The following is a 23,915-nucleotide window of genomic DNA, read 5'->3' as shown; positions in this document are numbered from 1 at the left end:
AACAAACAAGCTTTTAAATGTTAGATTTATCTTTGTTCTACAAAATAAATAACAATTTGTATTAAATCAAAATACATATTGAGTATACTAACAATATAATTGATATGTATAATATATCAGCAATAGTAAAATCAATAGATATTATAAATTTCAAGTTTAAACAATAATTCTAATATCGAAACTGTATACATCATTTTAGATTGATTTGTAATATACACATACGTTTTTTAATAATAAAACCTAATTTATATTAAATGATATATATTCACACAAATCAATGAGTGGAATAATGTTATATTCAATTCCGATGTTAGAATTATTGATCAAGTTGATTTACATCTGGAAAAAAAAAAGATTGAATTCTGTTCCTCCTGGTTCTAAATGTGTTATTGGAAAGGAAAATTATTCTAAAGAGAGTCTGAAATATTATTTCTAGCTTAATTGCCTCCAGCTCTGTCCTTTCCCGGAGCGCTTTCCTTCTTCGTGGTACGCGCTATCAGACGATTATTTGCGCGCGATGTGACACCCGTCGCGTCTAACTAAAATCGATTGCAATGGCTCGCAATGCATCGTTTCATTAACCCGATATCAGGAGTCAGGAGGACGATGAATAAAAAGGATCGGGCCGGCTAGTGAAAAGCCCGACGCCGCTCGGCGCGCGCGCGCGTAATGGTAATTTATGGCAGTAACTAATTGCCCTTACACACTCCTTCTCCCCATGAACATCTTCTCGACGACGATATTTCAATGGCTAAGTTCCTAGTTTGCCACGAGCTAGGCGTCCGTCGCGCGTTTTTCGCGTGTACGAGATGCGCGCTTTTACCCGGCCGACAAGAAGCCGACCCTTTCTCCCGCCGCGTCGCGCCGGCCAGAAATGAATCACCAGAGCACGGCGGTGACGGAAATTTATTCGGTGGTGCACAGACAAGCGCCAGCCGGATGGCGGAGACACGGATCCTGCTGCGGTGACGGCATGATCGAGTTAACACGTTCGCGAGTATGATGGCTAGTAATAAATTAAAAGCGAAACAATATCGAAAAAAAATTCTTAATAATAAACTGCAATATTCGATGCATCAAATTTCAAAATATATGCCTAGGGCAGATAGAGCAGGTCAAACTGAACATAAAAGTCCTCTACCATTTTGCCATTTTCGCAATAATTATATAAAATATTAATTAAAAATGCTCAGCGTATGAGCGCGCGCCGTATATAGCATTCGGCATATGCTGAGCGTTTTTAATTAATATTTTAATAATTATTGCAAAAATCGCAAAACGATAGAGGACTTTTATGTTCAGTTTAACTTGCTCTATCAGCCCTAGAGAGGTGAGGCGATTATTACCGGACACCCTGTGTATGTATACATATATATATATATATATATATTGTATATAATGAGATTCTTTAAGTCAACTAATATGTGATTCAAAATTAAAATCTTTTTGTAACTTCCGTTTCATGGTTTGCAAAGTTATTCGTAGGTAATGGAACATGTTATTTAATTTTAAGCAGACTTTACTTAAAATTTTAATTCAATTGTGGAAAAAATTATGGTTAATGAATTTTCGATAAGAAAAATGATCACCCTATATACCTTGTACGTGTGAAGCATGGATATAAATCTCTGGTTACCCTGATATACGACAGTGGTATATGATGAGAAGCGAAACCGCAAACCGGCTTGGTCGCATATATCATTCAAATATGACATTGCTCGTAAATGTGTTGATCTTGCCTAACCGCGTTTATGAAGTTTAATGATTACGTTTCCATTTGATCTTTTATGATTAATACGAGAAGAACTTTACAAATAATTCATTTGATAGTAAATAAGCTCTGATGATAGATGTAACGGGAATTATTAAAGATTTAAACGTACTAGAATTGCCCTTCTCTCATGATATGCATATTACAATGGAACCATTTATGATCATAATCTGGCAGACAAAGCGGTTCATATGCGGCAGCTACGACGTGCTAAAGCCTTGCCATTTGTATTTATTAACGAAGTGCCTGCGAATTTAACGTATGCCATGCGAGTATCATTTGTATGAGTTATGGCATATGTATAACGATATGTGTTACACACAATATATCATTTTCTTTTGTAAAAATAATGATTTAATCGGTCAAAAAGGATTTAACGACAAATTAACTGGATGTAAAAGACGTTCATTGAGTGTGGCAAATACGTAAAAAAAAATGATTTCATCGAATCTTACGCTTCGCGTTTGCGCGAGAAAAGAGAGACGCACCGGCTAATAATTCATCGTATTCATTGCAGTTCATCGGTTGGCACGGTTCCCGTAAATGAACAGAGGCAAAAATATGCTGCGTCCCAACGCCGTTCTGTGAAACACGCGATAGAATAAAAATTCAATCGTTTTTCCATACTCGATGAAGTCCGTATTTCAAGCCGAGCGTTTGCTTTGTACACAAAGATTAAAGGTTTTGCTTATGCGAAATACATTTCTGCAACTATTGTGCAACGATGATTGCAATTTCCAGAAATGTACTTATCGACTAATCTAATTTTTTTATATGTTTAAATAGTAGTTATATTCAACTTGAAAAAATATTTTTTCAGTGTATAAAAGATATGTTAAAAATGAAGATGAGAAAATAATATGACAACTAATTTTTAATCTATGTTCCCAAAAAAGAGAATTGCAATTTTTGCGCAAAGCTCTTTGTTAGCAAAATGTTCAATATTAAAAATAAAAAAAAGCTTAATAAAAATAATAAAACGTTTCATGTTTTAATTTCATCAATAAGTCTGTAATTTCTCTGCAAAGCGCTCTGTATATAAAATATATTACATTAATATAAAATATTAACATTTGAACTGAATTTTAAATTGAAAACTTGGACAAACGTGCAATTAAAATATAGGCCAATATAAAAATAATTTATCGGGTCTTTTAAAACAGCGAAATTTTCATTGTCGCGAATCGCGTTCCCGACGAAGCACAGATATTGATGTGATCAATAAAAGAAGCTGTTTAATTAAAATAACGTTTATCTTAGAATTTCAAACGGAATCCAATAGTCCAAAATAGGAATTGCAGACGGAATCCAAAATAGTCCAAAATAGTTTAATGCTGTTTTTTTTTTAATAATATTAAAAATGTATTTTTCTCTCATGTGTTTTTCCTTGTGCAGTTATTACAACGCATAGTATACAATTAGAATGCGTATCCAATTGCATGCAACTTGCTAGCTGTTTTTATCAAAGTTTTCAAAAATGCAAAAGTTTACAAGTGTTTGTACTTTTATAATTTGGAAAAAATGTTTTCCTTTGCGAAATGAATAGACTCTAGAGAAAATATTTAGCATCAATTATATCGTACTTTCTATCGATTGGATCATCATTATACATTTAATATGTGCGTTAAATATTATTTTGTTACGTTATACAGAAGAGAGATATTACGTTATATAGAAACTAGCACACATACACACACACGCACACGTATACAGTATATACATGATGTATATGAGGTTTTCAGCTCGTATTCCTATCTCGGATTTAATACCGAACACGATTGCGTATTCTGCCGAATGTAAACGAAGGTTTAGCGAATCGGGCAACCATATTTGGTGCTAAATATGCGAAGAAAACACACACACACATACACAGAGATTATGTATTACATCGGCCTAAATACGCCGTTTCGCGTGAAAATGGTAACGGGTTTAAGGGAAAATTTCGGCCAGAAAGTGCTTGTTTATTTATAGCATGATAGCAAAGCGCGGAGAAGGTGCATTGTTTAAGCACAGTCGATTAAGCAGAGTCCGTCGTCGGATTATCCCTTAATGAATCGATTCGGTGAACCGCAAGACTCTGCCGCGGGTTTACAGTATTTATTGAGCGAACCAACGATACATTGAAACCGTAAAATTGCTACATTGAAATCAATGCGCAAAAGCTGTTTTGATATAACAGGAGAGTAAGATCCTCTCGTGTTAATTATCTCGACGATTTTGTTGTTGGTTTTTTGTGTTTATGAAATTTTCTCGTAATTAGCGTAACGCATCCCGTTGTTACATTAATGAAGCGAATACCATTCACGATATCGGAGGAAATAATTATTTTCAATAAGCCACTATGTTTTGAAACGAGAAGCGAATCGAAAATCATCTTGCTGCAACAATAATAGATTTCCAGTCTACTTGAGCCCGCGTATTCGTTACTTTACCTTTGATTATGTTCACAGAGTGTGCTCGTCGAACGTAAAACTCGGTCAACCATTTAACAGTCGCACGTGTGACACGAGAAAAATTACAGATAATAAAATATACGAGCCATAAACGCTGTCGTGGAAATTCTTGCGGACGATGTGCGCGGTTTATCAGTGAGATATGTAGTATAATGAAACCAGCAGTAATTAAAATCAGTAGTTTGTAGCTCGTATTTTTGAAAAAAAAAAAGAAAAAAAAAAAAAGTATTGTTCCAGTTTATGTTTTTGGAAAGTTAAAAAGGAGTATTTCAAGTATATAATTACATTACATGATGGGTTACACCTTCGTATGCGCATTTTAGTTGACACGCTAATTATATTGTATCATGCTGTTGTGCAGGTAATAATTTTAACGCAATTTTATAGCAGGTCCTTTTCTCCCGGTCTCTCTTTCCATTTCTCGATCTTTGAAAGATTAATAACGAGAATATTATCGTTTTTATTACAGTCTCATAATATAACGGTGTTATTTCTGATATTTCACCTTACCCTAATATTTTATAGAACGGTAAGTATATTGCCATCACAAAAATTATATTAATATCTATAATATCTAATAATAAATATATAATCGCGCACATATTTCTTTTTGATATTTCAATTAATTAATTATAATAAATAATACTTTTTTTCATAGGTACATGCTTTTATTTAAATACATTTTCTTTATATTTTGAGAGAGAAAGATATAATTCTGTTTGTAAACACTATGTATTTGAGTTGAGAGACACTTTGTCTTCTTGGACAAAGTTGTATCTTTAATAAATTATAAGGTAAGATAAATCAAAAACTGATTTGAAACGCTCAACAGCTTTTGTAAGTTAAAAGCTGAATAAATTCTTATTTTGCAATATAAAAAATAACGATAATAGCAACAAATAACATAGTGCAACTTTTTATATATTACATTATAAAATAAAAAAATTTATATTGTATCTTTCAACTTTTAAATAATAATAATAATAATTTTTGAAAAACATTCTATATTTTTATTCGAGATTGTATTTATTCATAAAAATAGTAACTTTATTTTTAAAAATCAAAAATATTTGACGCCTTACATGTTTCCAAAATAAAAAACTAAGCGACTTAGCGACTTTATATATAAAAATTTCGAAGTTGTAACTTGAATGTAATCGAAAGGAAAAAGAAAGATATTTTGAGCATATGCGGATGCAAAACAAATAAATCTGCTAATCCCAGTTTTGTGTAATATGTATAACCGATAAATTTTTTTTATCGGCTAAACATGTATTATCAGATTTGTAATTGAATACACATGTGTTTGCAGAAAAACCGCTACAAATCATACACATGAGACATTCAAGAGAAAACGATCCTCCACCATCCCTGATAGATAAATATAACAGCCAAATACTGCAAGGGATATTGTACAAGATCTTCTCTCTTATAATGTCGAAATTTACTTTTGTAAAAATAACAATGGAGGATTTATTTTGTAAATAAACTTGGTTTATAGATTAACTGGCTTTACTGTTCGAAATAAGAGAGAAGAGAAAAAGAGACCGAAAAAAGTTCTATATTTCGAATTGATTAAAATTTTTTGAGGAAGATGAACATTTTTATGAAAAATGTATCTCATATGACTATGTATCGTTTTACAGAATTTAAATTTTTACAGAATTTAAATGTATCGTATCTTATTATTCAACAAATTTAATTAAATTTGTGTGTTTCAACCATGAAAATAAAAATTAATAAGAAATTTTAGTAAAATTGCTACTTTTGTTTCACATTATATAACAAATTCCAAGTCAAGTCCGATCAGAGATACCTAATACTAACATTTTCAAATATCACGTAGAAACGTTTCAATATTATACTGTGATTTCGCGAACAGTAGGGAGGCTGGGAGGGGTTAAGGTTACGTTTAACCGTGAACCATGAGTTATGGTTGTCAGACAGCGAGGAAGGAATTTCGCTATCAGACCGGTGAAATATGCGCATGGAGATGGAGACTGTGTTCACTAATTCATGCGGCAGTAACCGTCGCTCCATATTTTGCATTCCATGAAAATGTATTTGTCTGTTTGGGCACCTACCGTGGCGTGGGCGCGGATGCTTTGAAGCATTTGCCATACGCGCAACGCGCCGAGTGTGCAATGTAAGCACGCACCGTACCCTTTGCACGCGTATAGGGAATAGGATTGGTATACACACTTAGGTAGTGAGGTTTCGCGTAGGGTGGCATTTGTGTGAGGCTTTTCAACCAATCCTCCATCTACCTACCTTCCTACCTACATGCGATCAAACACCGTCGCGCTTTATCGAGCTCTCGTCAATCCGTTCGTGCAAATTGATTATGCACACAAATCGCTGCGATAAGCGCGCCAGACATTTTCTGAGAAGAGAATTCCACGCGATATGTTACGAATGTTACGATCCCTTGCCTTTCCCTCTTTTGCTTTTTGCACGAGATACGAGCGTTACGTTGATCAATTGCTTGGCGGAGGAAAAAGATCCACAACGCGCGCAACGAAAGCAATTACTACGTACACATATCGATATAACAATCTCGATGTTTTTGAGAGAAATTCAACAGACAGTTTTTGAGAAAGCTGTGCAAGAAATCGATTTAAAAATTTTCTTCCATCACGTATGTATTTTATCGTAAATTTATTAGAATGATATTTTGATATAATCCTGAACCATAAAACTTGATATTAACCGTCGCAGGAATGTTTGACCAAAGTATTGATTTGTCAAGTATTTTATGCTGTAATACCGTGAGTTATGAATTGGCGAAATAGCTAAAATAATGTAAAGTTATATATCTGACCTTTGTAAATTACTAATTAATACAATTTGTAATTATAAAAAAAAAAAAAAATAAAAAATAATATTTTTAAAATGTAAATAAATATAATTGTTTAATAAAGCAGATTAAAAAAAACTAATGCTTTTTTTAAGGAGCCTTTTTCTTGAAAATTATTCAATGTTAAAGCTTCGTACGGAGATAATCAAAAGAAAATAAAATTGTACCATTATTAAAATAAATGTCCTTTATATATTAATATATGCCCCTTTATATATTAATTATTATTTTATATTGGAATACGAGCTTAGCGCGAGACACACATGTTTGCTTTAAAAGACATGTGTGATAAATGGACATTGCATGAGCCAATACCAGCCAATATTCGTGAAAAACGAAATACTTTTCAAAAATAATTGGTCTCATACACACTTCAATTAAAATTTCACAAGCTACCCAAATTGGGCACATCAATCAAAAAGCCGTCAAACATTAACTCAAACGTTAATCGCGAAGTTGAATATGAATCATAAACACGATTGCTTTTAGACTCTGTCCTGAACGAGTGACATTGATTGTAACATTGATAACATTGACATATAAAAAAGAATTATACAAATATTTCGATAGAGTTTTGTTGCTACGAAATAATCGATTATAAAAGGGTGACATTAGTAAATTAAATTATATCATCCAAATAAATGATTAATAATTATTTCGCTTATTACCAATAAAAATGATATATATGCAGTGTTAATTGTAAGTCGCAATTAAACACAATTGCTCTGATAAAATTGTTCAAGAAAAATTTTTATTTCATAAAAATGTTATTGCGAGACGATGTTGTCGTGATAATAATATGAGAAAAAGAAAATAATTTTTCACATTTTTTTTCGAATATATAGGATACAATCTGTCATACGTATATATTATCGGGTTTTCAAATACTATTGTCGAACAATTTAAATTCCTGCGTATATTCCCGAAAAAGTATTCCGATATCAAATTTTAAAAACGCATCAAGTCAAAAATATATAATTTACAATTAATTAATAACAGTCTTGCGCATGTTAAATTAAAGTGCAATCAACACGAACGTATTGAACATAGTATTATGCGTATGTATGTACATACATACAAGTAATAATTAATTAGAGATTGTGGCATTGTTAAAATTGAAAGCTGTTACATTCAACTCTTACTTTAATGTAAACTCGCATTAGCGGTCAGCGTGCACATTTGCGGTTCTTTTCAAAGTTATATAATTTCGACTGAAACTCGAACTTTTACACTGAATCATCACGTAAAAAAACGCCATTTGTTAGGCAAATCGCCGCGGGAGAACTCTCTTGTTCGAGATCAATCTCCCTGTTGCACGCAAAATCAACATGCTTCGCGGCAATCGAAAGAAGCAAATAAAAAAAAATAAAAAAAAAAAAAAAATACAAAAGAGAAACCTCTGCGCTCGTGACATTTTTTTCAGTATACAACACACACACACACACACACACACGCAGAAAATAATTCCCTTACCTCCATCGAGAAGATCCTCCCCTCGATAATCTGCGATGATCCGCGATTTCGCGTACTTGACACAGCTCCGTCGAATTTCCAACGCCCTCCAACTGTCGCGCGAAGGGAGAGCAAGAGGGAAAGAAACAGAGAGACTGCACTGGACGACCTTGACTCCGGAATTACTTCTCACGACGAGCTTACGCGGCCGCGTTTTTCCGCGCGGAGCGGCCGCGTCCCGCGTCCCGAATGCCACGGATTGCGCGCGTTTACGAGACGCGCGCCATCCGTTGACGACGTGCGAACGGATCTCCCGGCATCTCGCTGTCTACCAGTACGCCAGGATGCGATAACGATGATATTGGCGACGACGACACGACACAGGTGGTTGGCGCGCGAGACTGTTTGGCCTTGCTTTTACTCGAGAGGAAAGAAGGCAGAAGGAGGGAGACAGGGAGAGCGCGCGCGAGAGAGAGAGAGAGAGAGAGAGAGACAGAAACGCGAGAGCGAGAACGGATGCTACTACTACAAAGTCGAGGCCGCGGGAAAAATTGCGCGGCAGAAGCGCGATTCGTGTCACGGTGATTTCCCGCTGCTCCCACTGACGCGTAACGATCAGCTGTATCGACTGGCCGGGGCGAGAGCCGTCGCGCGACTGAAACACCTCTCTCTGTGCTCTCTCGCAGCATCCCTATTCTGCCTGCCCCCGCGGTACATCCGCACCCTCTGCCGTCCCTCGGCGCGAGACTCTCTTTCAGGCTCTTTCCACCCCTCGGTTCGTGTGTGTGTGTGTGTGTGTGTGTGTGTGTGTGTGTGTGTGTGGTGGAACCTCTCTTCTTCTCCTCCTCTACCACCATCACTGCATCCTCTTTCCATTGCTCCGCATCCTTCCACTTCCATATCCTCTTTCCCGCGTGTCATGTTCTGCAATTTTAGTGTATATATGTAGATTGGCTATAATTTCTCTCTCTCTCTCTCTCTCTCTCTCTCTTCTCTCCGCACGATTAGAAAATTTATAATATTCTAACATTATTGAGAAATACGATACTCCGTTTTTAATATTCATTATTTCGATGACACCTTGATAATGGCATGTGGATGATGTACTCGTGATATTTAAAGCTAGTATCGAATATGAAATATATCGCGTTCAAAATATCATAAAAATATGTAAAAATAATTACTTTGATTTGAACTTTAATTTTTTTTATCTATCTATACTTTTTTAATGCACACAATACGTTACACATATTGATTGTCATTAATTACTGCGCGCGATATTTTTTTTTTTTATTAATGTACTACGATATAAAAGTGTAACATCGATTTTCTTTAGATATTTATCATTGATTCGATAATTATTTAAACATCGATAGCACTTATCTCAGAATGCGTGATGCATAATCTACATCGCACGCATGTCTTCCTATCTATTAAATTATAAAGGATGAATATATTATAGTTATATAAAGTCGAGGAAATTGGATTTGAAGGAGGAATTGGAGCAAGTTTGAAAACTCGCGTCTCAAAGGAAGTACGATTATTAGGTATAACACTAACTATTCCCCAGGGCACATTGGAGTTAGACCGAATAGCACACCAACAGTAGGAATTAGTTCACAACCTGGCTTAACAATTTCGCTATCCCTTTCTAAACTATGATCCTATCTATGATATAGACGGAAAAGGAAAATTGGATTAGAGATTATCGACGTTGGTTCAAGAGGTCCTTATAAGTTGAAATAAGTAGAAGTGTGTGTGTGTGTGTGTGTGTGTGTCTGAAAGAGAGAGAGAGTTAGGAGACTTTTTAACTTAAAATAGGATTCATCTATTCCGCAATTCCATTCACTATCGTGCCATCCGTCTTTCTATCTGTCTAATAATGACTAAATTACTTCATCAATTTATGCAAAACTACTTTTCTTCCAAATTAGAATTTGAAAATAGACTCTGTCCAAGTTTTATATTCATGAGGATTTTTTTCAGAATAATGGTAAAATTTAACGCTCATTTTAATTGTAATCGTTCTCCATTCGTTTTTCTTCCCCCGATATCTATGTAGTGCATTGTAAAATTTATTTTCAATATTAACGGAACAAATTATAAGCCATTAAAGTAGCTGTTACGAAACGATACTTTTTATTCGACTCTTTCCTTGGTAAAAATTCAGAGAAACGCAAGTGCACTTTCTTGCATTCACTCCACGAGTGTCAATCCAGCTGCCGATTTATATTCTGAGGAACGATAAATTTATGCTTCTCACGGATCCATCTGCAAATAGCAATTTCGATACCGATATCATGTACGAAAAGTGATGACATCATCCTAGTAGAAAGTAGACAGGTACTTCATTACATACACATGCTTCGCGCAGTATAATTCTTCTTTCCTTTTTTTCCCCATTTTAAAAGAACTATGAATTAAACAGCACGATTAAATTGCATAATGTATCTCTAGCTTGTCAACTTTTCTCGATAACTTTTTACTTTGGCTACTTAGAGCTTTTCTTGTAAATTCTTATTTTTTTGTCGAGTATACTGATAAAAGGAACTGTTGCATTTTCCGACACTCAAACAGCTACCGAACTTCGTATCTTGCTATGTGACTAACTCCCTTTCATCGGCAAAGTATAATATATACGTAACCACACTCGTGATACGAAACAACTTTTTTGCCTTGTGTACTTACCGTACGCAATTCTACCTCGATCGTGTCAAAATAGCGGAGGCGCGATCGATTCTGCAGACTATGGAATAATGCCACTCTCTTTTTTGCAACACGATGCGTTATTTGATCATCGTGTATAATATATTCGGCAGTTCGCTCCAAAATATGTAGCTAATGTAATTTCGTTCTATAAATGTCATTTTATTTCTTTTGTAATTAAATTTATTTTGCTGTAATTAAAAACCTGTGATTACTTTTTTTTAGCAAAATCAACTTACTGATTATAAAAGATAGATTCTAGTGCTTAAAAAATATGTAAGAATATAATTAATTGACAAATTATGTATATAAAATCTGTTACGCTTTTTATATAAAGAAAAATCTTATACAGAATTGTTGCTGACTTTTTTACTTTATTTTTAGATTATTTAGAAAAATCTCTCTTTATATGATACATGTATACCAATTTAAAAAAAATCAATTTGATTTGTTGTTATATCTTGATAGATATGAGTGATGTGATTTAGAGAAAATTTGAGTATCTACGCTTTAGATTTTCCGGGAAAACTACGAAATTGAATATCGTTGGTCACACTTTATCTTCTCCACAGGAACGCGTGTTTCACACGTTATACGCCAACATTGTGTCGACAAACTATTTTGACGGTAGAGATAGGCGTGAGATATGAGGTAAAGTCGTTTCCTCTGTATAGGTGTATAGAATTTTAATTTTCAATATCGGTTCAGACTACGCGGTATATCGGTTTTCAAATATAATACCGCACGTTCCCGAGAATGAGATTGTACCGTGGACACGTTCTTAGAGGAGATATTTTTTTTTTTTTTTTTCGTCAGCTGGACTTGGGAGAGATAGCGTATCATTAACACGACAAAGTTCTCGTAATACGACGTGTCCTACTTTGTTGAAAAAAAAAAGGTCCGATGATTCCACGTATAAATCGAAAAGTGTATTATTAAATACTCATAAATCACTGATTTCACCCGTGTCGAAATAGCGTAACGAGTGAACGATCACGTATCCAGGTCCAAGTCGTTAAGTATTGAAGCGGCTGCGATCCTACTTAAAATGCTCCCAAGCTTTTTGCGCAATTTGCCGCATGCTAGGTGACTATCCGTGGAGAGGCGGGAAAAAGGATACACGCACACACGTACATACACATAGGAGAAAGGGGTAACACGATCGAGCGATTTAGATCCAACAGGCGTCGCGCCGCCTGTGTGACATAATTTTCTTCGCCGTCGCCGACATCGAAAGACATTCATCTTACTGTCCGCCTGTGTGATGTAGTTACGTCATATCTCGCGAGGAAGAACTTGCCGCGATCAATAGGCACTTCTGTATATACGACGCCGGAAAATTAAGCCGGCCTCGACAAAGTTTTGCATTATGGAAGTTCTCTTATCGGTCGAGCGGTCGGCGGGGCCCCTTTTGTGTTAACCGCTCGCTGGTGATGAGTGACGGGAAGGGTGGGCGGAGGGAGGATGTTATTACGCTCTCTCGCTTCTTCTTCTTCGTCTTCTTCTGGGTTGCCTAGATAAATATCCCAGTGTACATTATAGGGGGTGGCGGGGCATCTCGGAGAGATTGAAGGTGAAAATTTACATCTTCACTATATCCACGATGCACTCTCGAGATACTCCTGCTGGCAGTTTTTCAGCCTAAGAAATTTAGCAGAGGCAAGAGCTCTGTATATTTCCTCGATTTTTGTAGCTCTCTCTCTGTAGACGAAGAACATGCAGAAGGCGAGGAAGAAAAATATGAGAATTTTAGTCGTCGTGTGTCACGAAGTTTTTCGACTGTACAGAGATAAAAGCATTTACGTCAAGAGCAAAACACGAAGGCGTATATACATCTGCAAATAAAATAAAAAATGATATCAAAATGCAAACTGAATTTAAAAAACAGTAAAATTGTTATTTAATTGGGAATAATAGAAATATGAACTTTTATTATTATTTCTAATATCAAATTATATTTGAGTTATAATTAGCTAAAAATAACTAAAATTGTAATTGCAAAAGAAAATCTTGTTTTTTTTTTTTCAAGATATAGCTTAATATAATATAAATATAGCGTATAATATAATGGCATATTCATAGTTTAAGAAAATACGAACGATTTTGGAGCAATCATTCAATATCCATTTATTCTCAATTAATATTAATATTCCAATTAATTGGCATATATACTTATGTATATGAATATATATATCTATATAAATGCACAGCATTTTTACGTATTATCTTTTTTCAAAGAATATATAATTATTTCTTTTAATTATTTACACAAATAAAACTTATTAATAATACGTATTAATAATAAATAACATGTATGAATTAAAAATCACACACTTGGTTCTGTAAAAAAAAAAAAATATGCAAAATATCGTGTACAATTAAAGAACAAATTCCATATAAAATTACCATCATTATATTTTTGACTGCTTATTTAAGTGTGCATTATATTATGAGCGTTTAAAAACCTTCATAAAACGTTGTCTAATATGGTTGTAATTTAACAGTTAATGTACTATATAAAATTGAAATTAGTACCTTTAATATTATATATTAATTGGCATGAAGAAATCCCAAGCCATCAGTCATACTGGGACATAAATAACAACCATGTCATATATTAATATGCAACACATATTTCGAAATTGCGTTTTTTATATGCAAATAATATGACACGTATAATTCAAAAAAACTGAATTAAAAAATTCAAAAGTATTATTTGATTTCTTGTTAAACATTAATTTTAATAAGGCGTTATCACTATCGTTTCAATGAAACGTTTTTTCTGCAACAGATATAAAACAATGATTTAATAAATCATAATAAAATTATATAAAAGAGATCTTTGATCTCTTATCTAAAGACACATAACAGTTTATCTCTATTGATTGCCATACAATTGCAAAATTACATGTAAATCTACTTTACAGACAGTGTGTGTATTACAATCTTTCGCTAAGAATGTATTGTTATGGGCGGAAACGGGAGTAAAAGTGCATAGAAATTTTCATTATTCCAGAAAAATACACATTGGTTAGGTGTATTATAGACACATTAGTTACAGTCTACACAGTTGTCCCCAAAACATCTGTACTATCATTTAATTAAATATGATTCAACAGGTACGAGTATTATCTTTTATTAGGCTTTCTAAAAAGGCTGTCTGGAAAAAGAGAAAACACATATTTGGCATGTATACTTTCAATGCAGACGATTAATCGTCGAATTCATATGTTTGATCAGCTTTCCAACCTAGTTTCTCAATACACCTAAAACATAATATAATATATTAATAATCAAGGAAATCAATTAATAAAGCATTGAAAATAACAATTAATATTCATCAGTAATTAAGAAAAGTTACATACAGAAATTATATTTTTTTTATAATAAAAGTTGATACTTATTTATGTAAATTTAATAAGAATAATGATAAAACAATTTTTTTTGTCATTTTATAAATTTAATATGTAAAAAATTTCAGACATACTTTTTTGCAGACAGCATAAATCCTTTTGGTCCACATGTAAATACACATCCTTCTGATGAACATTCACCAATCAATTCCTTCAACAATTTATCTGATACAGTACCACGTTTACCCTCCCATTTATCTCCTGCTTGTGAAAGGATATGCGTAACTTTAAATCTAATTAAAAAAGATACCAAATATTAGAAATTACATTTAGTTTGATCTTTTATTTTTTTATAAATAATTAAACATAATTAGCAAAACAATGTTTACACAAATATATAGTTTCTTTTTATCAAAATTTGAAGCATACACCCATATTTTTTTCTGTGCACATACTTACTTTTTCTCTGTAGACACTTTGTCAAGTTGTGCCACATAAAACATATTGTCTTCGTTCTTATTAAAGTTTAGAAGATTGATTAATGTTCTGGAAAAGTGTTAGATCAATTAGGAATAAGCATATAGAAACAAAAAATATTATATAATTGGATTAAATATTATTAAATACTTGTCTATACTATCAATACAATTAATATCATGTTTTTCACTATTTTGTTATTCAATATTTTTTTAGAAATCCAAAAATAAAAGAAATTAAAATTTATAAGCAGTCTTAGAAAAATCAAAAATATATATACTTATACTTACACGCTGCGTCTTGCTAATGCTCGCTGAATTATTCCTAACATTACGGTTAAACCCGTTCCACCTGCCAGCATATGAATAATAGGATACCGATCGAAAGATTCGGTTATAAAGGCACCTAAACCATTGCTCATTGTAAGGGTTTGGCCAGGTTGTAATTTGGTAATGGACGGACTGAGTGCGCCATTTGGATATCGCTTTATCATTAAACAAATACAATCTGGCTTGTAATTTGGCGCCATATCATCAGGATGAAGGCACGGTGGGACAGGCGTATATGACCTTGATATTTCCATTCCTGACAAATATAGCAGAATATATCAGTATATTTTTGACAATATTTTTATAAATATATATAAACAGAAAACATTGAAATATCTATATTATTAGGTACTTACCCATTACATTCATTTTAACTTCTATGTGTCTACCAATGGGAATTAGTTCTAAAAAATGTGTCGCACGCAAAACTAATAAATTAACTAGTTTACAAAGGGGTGTATTACTGAGTACTTCGTACTCTCTATACGTGCGTTTATTCGTGATTGATTCTCGCGATAACGTATGATCTCCCTGAGATTTCCAAATATCTTTAATCTTCTTTATGAATGTAAAATCTACCTGCAATATTTAAGTTATAAACTTACGGGACGTGCGTTAGAAATAAATAGTAATGTTTTGTTTTTATATGAATTGATTATATAATTTACCTGCATTATATCGAAATCTTTTTTACACATTGGCGGCCATTCCACGTCTGCATTTAATTCGAGCTCATCGATAATAATATGTTTTTCAAAAACAAGCTTAAAGGTGAGCTTTGAATCACTTAACCTTTCCAATTGATAACATACTCCAGGGAAGTCGCGTATAGATTGATAAAAAAGCGTAATAGAGTTAGATGTTTGCCGCCAATTCATATTTACATTAAATGAATCTGAAGAATTTTCTTCAACTGTTTTTTGTGCTAAAACAATAAATGTTTCATTAGAATAATTGTCTTACAAAATGAATGTAAATATGTATATAATAGCATATAATAATATAATAAATCCAATAGAGAGGCATTTGAACAAAGCACTTCAATACTTATATGTAAGTGAAACAATTTAAAATAATCTGTCATAATTGATCGTATTTTGAAAAATAATATAATTTTAATGTTTATCAATTTTTATAGCAAAAGAGAGTCATTCAATTAACTTTGAGGACATGTGCGCACAAATATATACGAAGACAATAAATGTAATAAACCAATACGATCTACCAATTCAGCAATGTTTCTCTAAATATAGATGACCTAGAAAACTACACGATGCAACTCACCAGTGGAACTTTTGCTTAGACCTAACGTCACGGACGAACGGTTGTTCGTGCTCGAAACCGAGTTTTCCGTTATGGAAGAAGTGCTCGACGTGGAAGAAGCACCGCGGCTTAATCTGCCTACGACGCATTTTTGCAGAATGCTCTGATAATTCACCCAAGCGTGAACCTGGAATTAACGATCTACGGGTACATAAAAATAATTACCACTTAGCGAGATGACCTAGCAATACAATAAAATGATACGATGGCGAGTAAAGGATCTTACGTTTTCAAATAACTTTGTAGCGTCCTTCCCAACGCCCCTCATCAATTCGTCGACTCCTCCCGGATGGAAATCCATATAACGTGTAACATTGAATACTACTCCTGCAAATGAAATCAAAGGTCAAAATCAGAAATCTCAATGTTTAAATTGTTTTAAATTCTTAATGACATCAAAATTGTCTCGAGTTATGTGTACATAAGTCAATAAATAATAAAAATTTAATTACGATTACATAAATTTTAATTATCATATAAGTAATTATGCAACTTAACGCTACAATTTTTTTACAATTTTTTTTAGTAACGTGTTAAACGTGTTTACAGATAGTTGCCGATGAAAAAAGAGATTCTTTTCGTAATGAGACAGTAGAAAGTAGAAAAATAAACGAACCACGTATCGCGATCCAAGCGTCGGTTTGCTTATTATGATTAGCAAGCTCAGATAATGTTACGATCCGTGGTACACCACCGACTCCAGTTAAGTCGACTCCTGAGTTACCCAGACGAATCCAATCCATCAGACTATGCCCCGGTGCTAAGGCTGTCTTATTTCGTGGGTTTCCTGTAAATAAAATAAAATAAAATAAAATAGAATAAAGTCAAAATTAATCATTTATTATATTTGCTCTAAATTGTGCATTAGATTAAATAAATCTTTTTAAGAAGTGTACAAGTGAAATAATATACGCTTATATTTCAAACTCTTAATGCCATTAAAATTCATTTAATTTTTCTATTTAATTTACAATTAATTAATATTATTATGTAAATTAAAATTCTACTTTTATTACTTCAATTCTATTTTATAAACTCTTATTGTTAGTTTGAATTGTAACTTTTTTAACTGATACTGTAAATATTGTCTTTATAAACTTTTTTTATCGTATTTTTAATGTTTCAAAGAGTGTTCTTTCGACCTTCTGTACACGCGCAATAGACATCGTCTATCTATTATATAAATTAGTGCTTGAGAGCATAAAGGCGCCATTTAGCCACAATGATGAGCATGTGCACGTAAACGTGATCGCGAAAATGAATTAATTGGTAATTACACTAATTACTAACCATCCTGAATCTGCAGACCAAGACTCTGCGGAGAGCCATTGCCATCCGCGGCGGAAACCAAAGAAGCGCCGCAACATCGTGGCATTTTTTCATGGGCACGATAAAAGTCGCGGAGACATGATCATTTTCATAGTTACTTCGTAAAAAAAGCAGGTGAAAGCCACAAAAAATTCTCAGATTGTTTCAATTTTTCAATGTTGCCTGAATGTGCGATTTGAGGATTAAATTTTCTTGACGCATACGAAAAAGAATAGAAAAAATAAACAGAATAACTGTCCTTGAAGGAAACGACAAACGAATCGTATTATTAGTATCGAACGTTAGATGTAATATGTAATAATGTCAGGTAAATATCGAGGTCATATGTGCACATTAGTAGAAGCTATAAATATAAATATATTTACATTTTTTTACAAACAATTAAAAAGCTTTTTGTAATTTATATTATACTTTGTGGAGTTACAAAGTTAAAAAAACTACGCTTTTCAGTTAATTTCAAATAAAGTTTATATATATATACATTTTTTTGTAATGGTATTACAATTCTATTAAAATAAATTTCATCTCAAATTTACTGAAGTGTAGTTTTATTAACTTTTTAACATTATATACACATATACATACACACACACACACACACACATATATATATATATATATATATATATATATATATATATAATGAAAAAATCGGAAACTGCAAAATGATCTTTTTCGATATTTTTCCAATTTTTTCCATTATATAATATATATATTGGTAATATTGAAATTCTATTAAAATAAATTTCATCTGAAATTACCTGGGAAAGTGTAGTTTCGTTAACTTTTTAACTCTACAAAGTATAACTTGCAAAAGGCCCTTTTCAATTGTTTGTAACTTGGAAACTATCGATGTTTCAATTGGCTACTACATAACAATTAAAATCAACTAACTAATTAAAGTGTATGTAATTACAAACGTTTAGTTAATTTATGAGGCGGAAATACCATGCGAATTTAACTTCAAACAGACCGCTCACGAATTCGCAAATATCGTTTGCCACATCATCGATCGTAAATTTTTAATCCAATAATATTTGATATGCCGATAATTTAACACCTGTCTGATATCTGATAGTTTATATTCTTCTTTAATTAACCTAACCATTTTCAAGATACTATAATGCTGCTTTTAATTGCACTTTATTTTTTTAATTTATTGATATATTCCCTTATTTTTCTAAATATTATTTATATTATTATATTTATTGTTCTTTTTTTGGCGTGATATATTCTTTGATAAATTTATAGTATCAGTGTTTCGGTTGTAAAAATATATATGTGTGTGTATGGCATAATGTTAAGGAAATTTATTTATGCAATACATTATAAAATTTTGTTTATTTATTTTTTTAGGAAATTTTAAATAAAGTGCAAGACTTTCATTTTGAGTTATAATTAACAAGCACTGTACAACATCCTGAAAAATCAAACAATTATTAAGTTAATAGAGCTAGTTCAAAGAGATACATTTGATTGTTATAAAATCTGTATCGATGAAATTTGTAATGGAGAAGTGAACTTGAAGTGAACGTCCTACGCTATTTCACAATACTGCTACTCGAAATAAATAGTTTCGACCAAGTGCAGTTATAGCAGAAAATGGTTTCAACCGCTTGTGTGGTTTAGGTCACCATCGATCCAACCTACTAATAATAAAGATGCGAGGAGGACCATTTATTATGCATCGTGGCGAGATGACGCGCGCGGTGCTCACTTAATATACGGTGTATCCCGAAAAGGAATGGCTTAATGTCATCTACATTAGCGGGAGAAGCAACGGTTAACTGCGATGATTATGAAAACGAGAGACGAAAATCCACGAGTGAATTCGAATCGAGCGACGAGAAACGAGATCCCGTGGTGATCTCGTGGTGAAGGACCGGAGGGTACTGCGCTGAAACACGCGGCCGAATATAACCCTGAGACAGGTAGATCAATATAGTAGCGATGGACGACGCTCAGCTCAACACGCAGGATCTCTTTCCAGTCTCGGAGCGCGCTTCTCCGCGTTCCGCGTACCAAGATCAACGGCAGGGAAGTCAGTAAGACAGTCGGAAGACTATTGACCATCCAATTCCGATTCAACAATGGAACACGTATTGTTTGAATGAAATAATAAGGCTCGCATGTTCTCATGGACGGTGGCGCATAAGTCATGAAAGAAAATGGATAAAAATAATTACATTTTTTCTCCCTTGTACACTGGTTTCGTTTTATAGAATTTTTTATATTAAAATACACGAGTATAAAATTTTATTTTTTATAAAACCATAAGCGCATTATGATAAAAAGTACGCATTTTATATCTTTTTATATTATATTTTATATTTTTTTCTCACGCTTTTATAAAGATTTTTCAACAAAATGAGATAAAAATATGACCTACTATTTCTCCAATTTTAATTAACTGGAAAAATCAATATTTATAAAAAAGATTGGACATTCTTACCGGTAGCAGATCCGGACGATGGTATTGTTTCCGTTTTTGCTTTCACTCGCTCGGGTCTAATGACTCCAGTAGGTAACATTATAGAGTTTTTGGCTAATAAACTGGTAGGTGAAGATGTTTTTACATCCACTTTCTTCATTTTTTCTTGAATATCACTAGTACTGCAATTCTGACATTTACTTTTTCCATTCTGCTCTCTCGATTGAATTCCCGAAGAAGCGTTCTTCTTTGTCGATTCCATTAGTTTTTTTTTTCTTTTTAATACAAGAAGTACAAAAAGATAAAAGTATTATGCTTCGTCAGATGTGTACATTCCAAAGACCGCATGGCTTAGCTCTATTGTTGGTAGAAATCTGTCACACATGTCAAAAGTAACATATAAAATAGTAAATAATATCATTTCTAAAATACAATTATTTTTATTTTAAAAAATGATATATAATTATTATTATTAATTTACATCAGATTAATAATCTAAAAGAGAGAACCGTTTAAAAATATCAAAATTTACTTTTCGTAATTAAAACACAATTTAAAAAAGCAATTATTCATTGTATTTCATTCGTATCGTTAAGAACGTGAAATAATTTATCAAGACAAATATTTACATCAAATATAAATAAATAAAATCAAATAATAAAATCTTAATTTTTAATCATATCATTGTCTCACAATATTATTATATTAACATATTAATTTTAGTATAACTTTTATTTTTTATATAATATATCATATAAGTTGTTTTTCACGAGTGTGATAAATGTACCTATCTTCTGAAAAATTTATTAAAAATGTATTAAAATCGATAAGCAAAATGTGCTTATCATTGTTGTTATATATTAAGTGCTTTGAAATTTAGAAAGCGAAACACATCAAGACACGACATTCGCTTTCGATTCGCTTTCTTCGTACAGTTTCTCTGTGCAATTGTAATTTTATCTCGATAAATGTAACTTACAAGCGTACTTTTATAATAACGATGTGCATTGATGTGCATGATTACGATTTTAATGAGCGAAAGAGTAAAAGAAACTCCAATTGATTCTAGTGTTCAATAAAATTATAAAGACATTTTATTGATTTTGTTTTTACTCCATTTAATCTGTGTTATAGATGCACAAGAAAATTAGATACATAATGAATTAGCGATAATGAATTAAAAATAGTGACCTTGAATCAAATATAAATTTCTACATAAAAAATATTTTAATAAATAACATTTCCTATTAAACAATGTCTTGGCTTTAATTTTGTTTTATTTTTACTCATTACATGTTTTTTTTAAAGAAGATTAAAATTAATATTCTTGATAATTTTTCCGTGACCAATAATTAAAAAAATTTATGGTTATATATAACTGCTATGCTATTTTCGATGATAAAAAGATTTAATAAAAGTTAAATGAGAGAGAGAAAGAGTCTAATAAATGTAATAAAATTAAATATATAATATAAATTAAAATACATTTATTTAAATCTTAACTATGTAATTTTATTTAAGAAAAATTAAAGATGCAAAAATTTTTTAATTAAATTTTTAAAATGTAAAAATTGTTAAATTAAAAATAAAACATTTAATTTTCTTATATAAAAAAAAATTAAAAGAAAACAATATCAATATGCTATGTATTAAGATAAAAGAATCGAATAATGTGTAAGAAATGCTTTAGCATAAATTAAAATTAAAATTAGCCTTATTAAAATTTGACTTGGTCTCGTTTTCGTCCATAACTTACAAAAGATCCTGACGACATTCTTGCTGACAAAAGAGTAGAGTAATAAAATTACGCAGAGCGTTAAACACTTTTTGTCGAGTGATTAGGAGGTAATTGGTTGCAATGAGAGATATTCGGTCTGCTATACATCAATGAAATATGTGCAACCTGACTCCTCTTAAATATTTTGGCCTTAGACGAAATATCACTCGAGATAGAAGTACGTTTTATGTCTTACTTATATTGCAAGATAAAACGTTAAATTTTAAATAAAAAAAAAATAATTCTATAATATTTAAAATAATGATAAAATATTATATTCATATTGCATGTATAATATTGATTCCATTCTCTATTGTTACATTTATAGACTTCTCAATAGACGATTTATAAAGGCGCATCTAATTTACCTCGACGTTAAGAAGGCGTTACCTACTTATATTTTCATAAGCAATCAAACAAATTTTGTCTATAGTAAAATTAATTTTTCAAAGTAGGTTTAATTACGTAAGTTTCTAGCACATAAATATTTATAATACAAAGTAATTATACTTAGCAACAAATAAATAAAATATGCATCACACACATATATACAAAATAATGCTTTGTCATAATATAATGAGAATGTTTTGTGATATATGCATGCTTGTTAAGATAAGATAAAATATGCACGTTGCAGCTATTACATAATCTTATTTATCTGTCATGAATGTGCGCGCAATAAGTAGCTTTTTATTGTCGGAAATCGATTTTCGGTTATGTGCCAAAAATTATATATATATATATCAAAAATAAATATTACATAGCTGAAATGTCGCGAGTTTAACTCTTCGTGTGTTTATAGGCATATATTTCTCGCGCCAATTTTACATTATGATTTTCGTTGCCGCAAACAAACGAATTATCTTCGGGATCGAAAGTCCGTCAACTTACTAAAATTACGCTCATATTTCAACTATTTTCGACATACTTGCATACGATAAGCGAAATAACTGTCGCAAATTAGGTTATCTTGTTCAGCCGCCGGGCAATATTTGCGTGTCAATCGTGTCGTGATAGAGGACGATCCAACGCGCGAGAGAGCACGTGCCGAATATCACGATAGTTTACACTCGTACGAATACACGCGTGCGCCTCGCCGGAAGAGCTTAAACGACCTCGAATAATCGTTGGGGATCGACAATCGCAGCCACGTTTTAAAGAGACGAGAGGTTAGAACGTCCCGTCCGAATGTTCCGTGTTCCGTCCCGCCAACTGGTGAAACGTCAGGCAATAAGGCCGTATCTTATATCAAATTGACATCGCAATATGTACATCTCGCCGATTTTTGACAATCTATTTTTTTCTGTTTTGAAAAATTTGTTTTTTGTAAACAAATCTTGTTATGACATGATGATTAATATACATTTATAATTGCAAAAATTTTATAAAAAAGAAATGTCTAACATGTTGATGATATGCAACCATTATTTATTTTCATTAAAAAGATCTGTTGTTGATATATGAATCGTAATCGAATTATTTTTTTGCGCATGTATAATATATACATACTCACTCCAGATAAGCCTGCGGCCTGGGTTTGGAACACTTTCAAGACCGCTCCTGTGATCACGTCCGCTCGTCTCGTTCTCGTACCTATATTCACGGCGCTGGACTCGTGACAGCTCGGAACAACTCGGAAAGAGCCGAGCTCAAGATC

General features: G+C 32.4%; 2 protein-coding genes across 6 annotated transcripts in view; both read right to left on the bottom strand.

The window, feature by feature from the left end:
* Positions 1-13,812, bottom strand: part of LOC140664043 (monocarboxylate transporter 4) — a 76,630-nt gene extending 62,818 nt beyond the window's left edge. The window contains exons 1-3 of one of the 2 annotated variants that reach the window (XM_072888745.1): positions 13,412-13,812; positions 11,222-13,074; positions 8,555-9,457 (exon numbers count right to left, since the gene is read on the bottom strand). The gene's annotated coding sequence lies outside the window, so the exon portion shown is untranslated. Of the gene's footprint in view, positions 1-8,554; positions 9,781-11,221; positions 13,075-13,411 lie in introns of those variants that run through there. The other variant, XM_072888744.1, reaches the window with a different exon arrangement.
* A 147-nt stretch (positions 13,813-13,959) lies between these two features.
* On the bottom strand, positions 13,960-23,907 carry LOC140664044 (cytochrome b5 reductase 4). Of its 4 annotated transcripts, none has more exons than XM_072888749.1 (11): positions 23,772-23,907; positions 20,503-20,855; positions 17,338-17,508; positions 16,948-17,048; positions 16,683-16,848; positions 16,067-16,323; positions 15,755-15,977; positions 15,360-15,654; positions 15,052-15,138; positions 14,727-14,885; positions 13,960-14,505 (listed from the first exon to the last, which is right to left on the bottom strand). In XM_072888749.1, exons 2-11 carry the CDS (start codon positions 20,741-20,743, stop codon positions 14,451-14,453), a joined length of 1,755 nt encoding a protein of 584 aa, XP_072744850.1. In that variant the 5' UTR covers positions 20,744-20,855; positions 23,772-23,907; the 3' UTR covers positions 13,960-14,450. The 4 variants fall into 4 exon arrangements, with proteins under 4 accessions (XP_072744850.1, XP_072744851.1, XP_072744849.1 ...); XM_072888750.1 differs by having other exon boundaries at positions 23,768-23,863; XM_072888748.1 differs by lacking the exon at positions 23,772-23,907 and adding an exon at positions 23,187-23,325.
* Between the last annotated feature and the right edge of the window lie 8 nt (positions 23,908-23,915).

Source organism: Anoplolepis gracilipes, chromosome 3, assembly GCF_047496725.1.
Source record: "Anoplolepis gracilipes chromosome 3, ASM4749672v1, whole genome shotgun sequence".
Lineage (NCBI taxonomy): Eukaryota > Metazoa > Arthropoda > Insecta > Hymenoptera > Formicidae > Anoplolepis > Anoplolepis gracilipes.
Note: the sequence above shows the minus strand (reverse complement) of the source record. Positions and strands in the feature narration are given on the sequence as shown.

Coding starts and splice junctions, on each gene's coding strand:
- LOC140664044 (XM_072888749.1), bottom strand. CDS start 20,743: ATGGAATCGACAAAGAAGAACGCTTCTTCGGGAATTCAATCGAGAGAG. Junction 16,849..16,947: donor CTACAAAGTTATTTGAAAAC/GTAAGATCCTTT, acceptor CGTTAATTCCAG/GTTCACGCTTGGGTGAATTA. Junction 16,324..16,682: donor TCTAAGCAAAAGTTCCACTG/GTGAGTTGCATC, acceptor TTATTGTTTTAG/CACAAAAAACAGTTGAAGAA.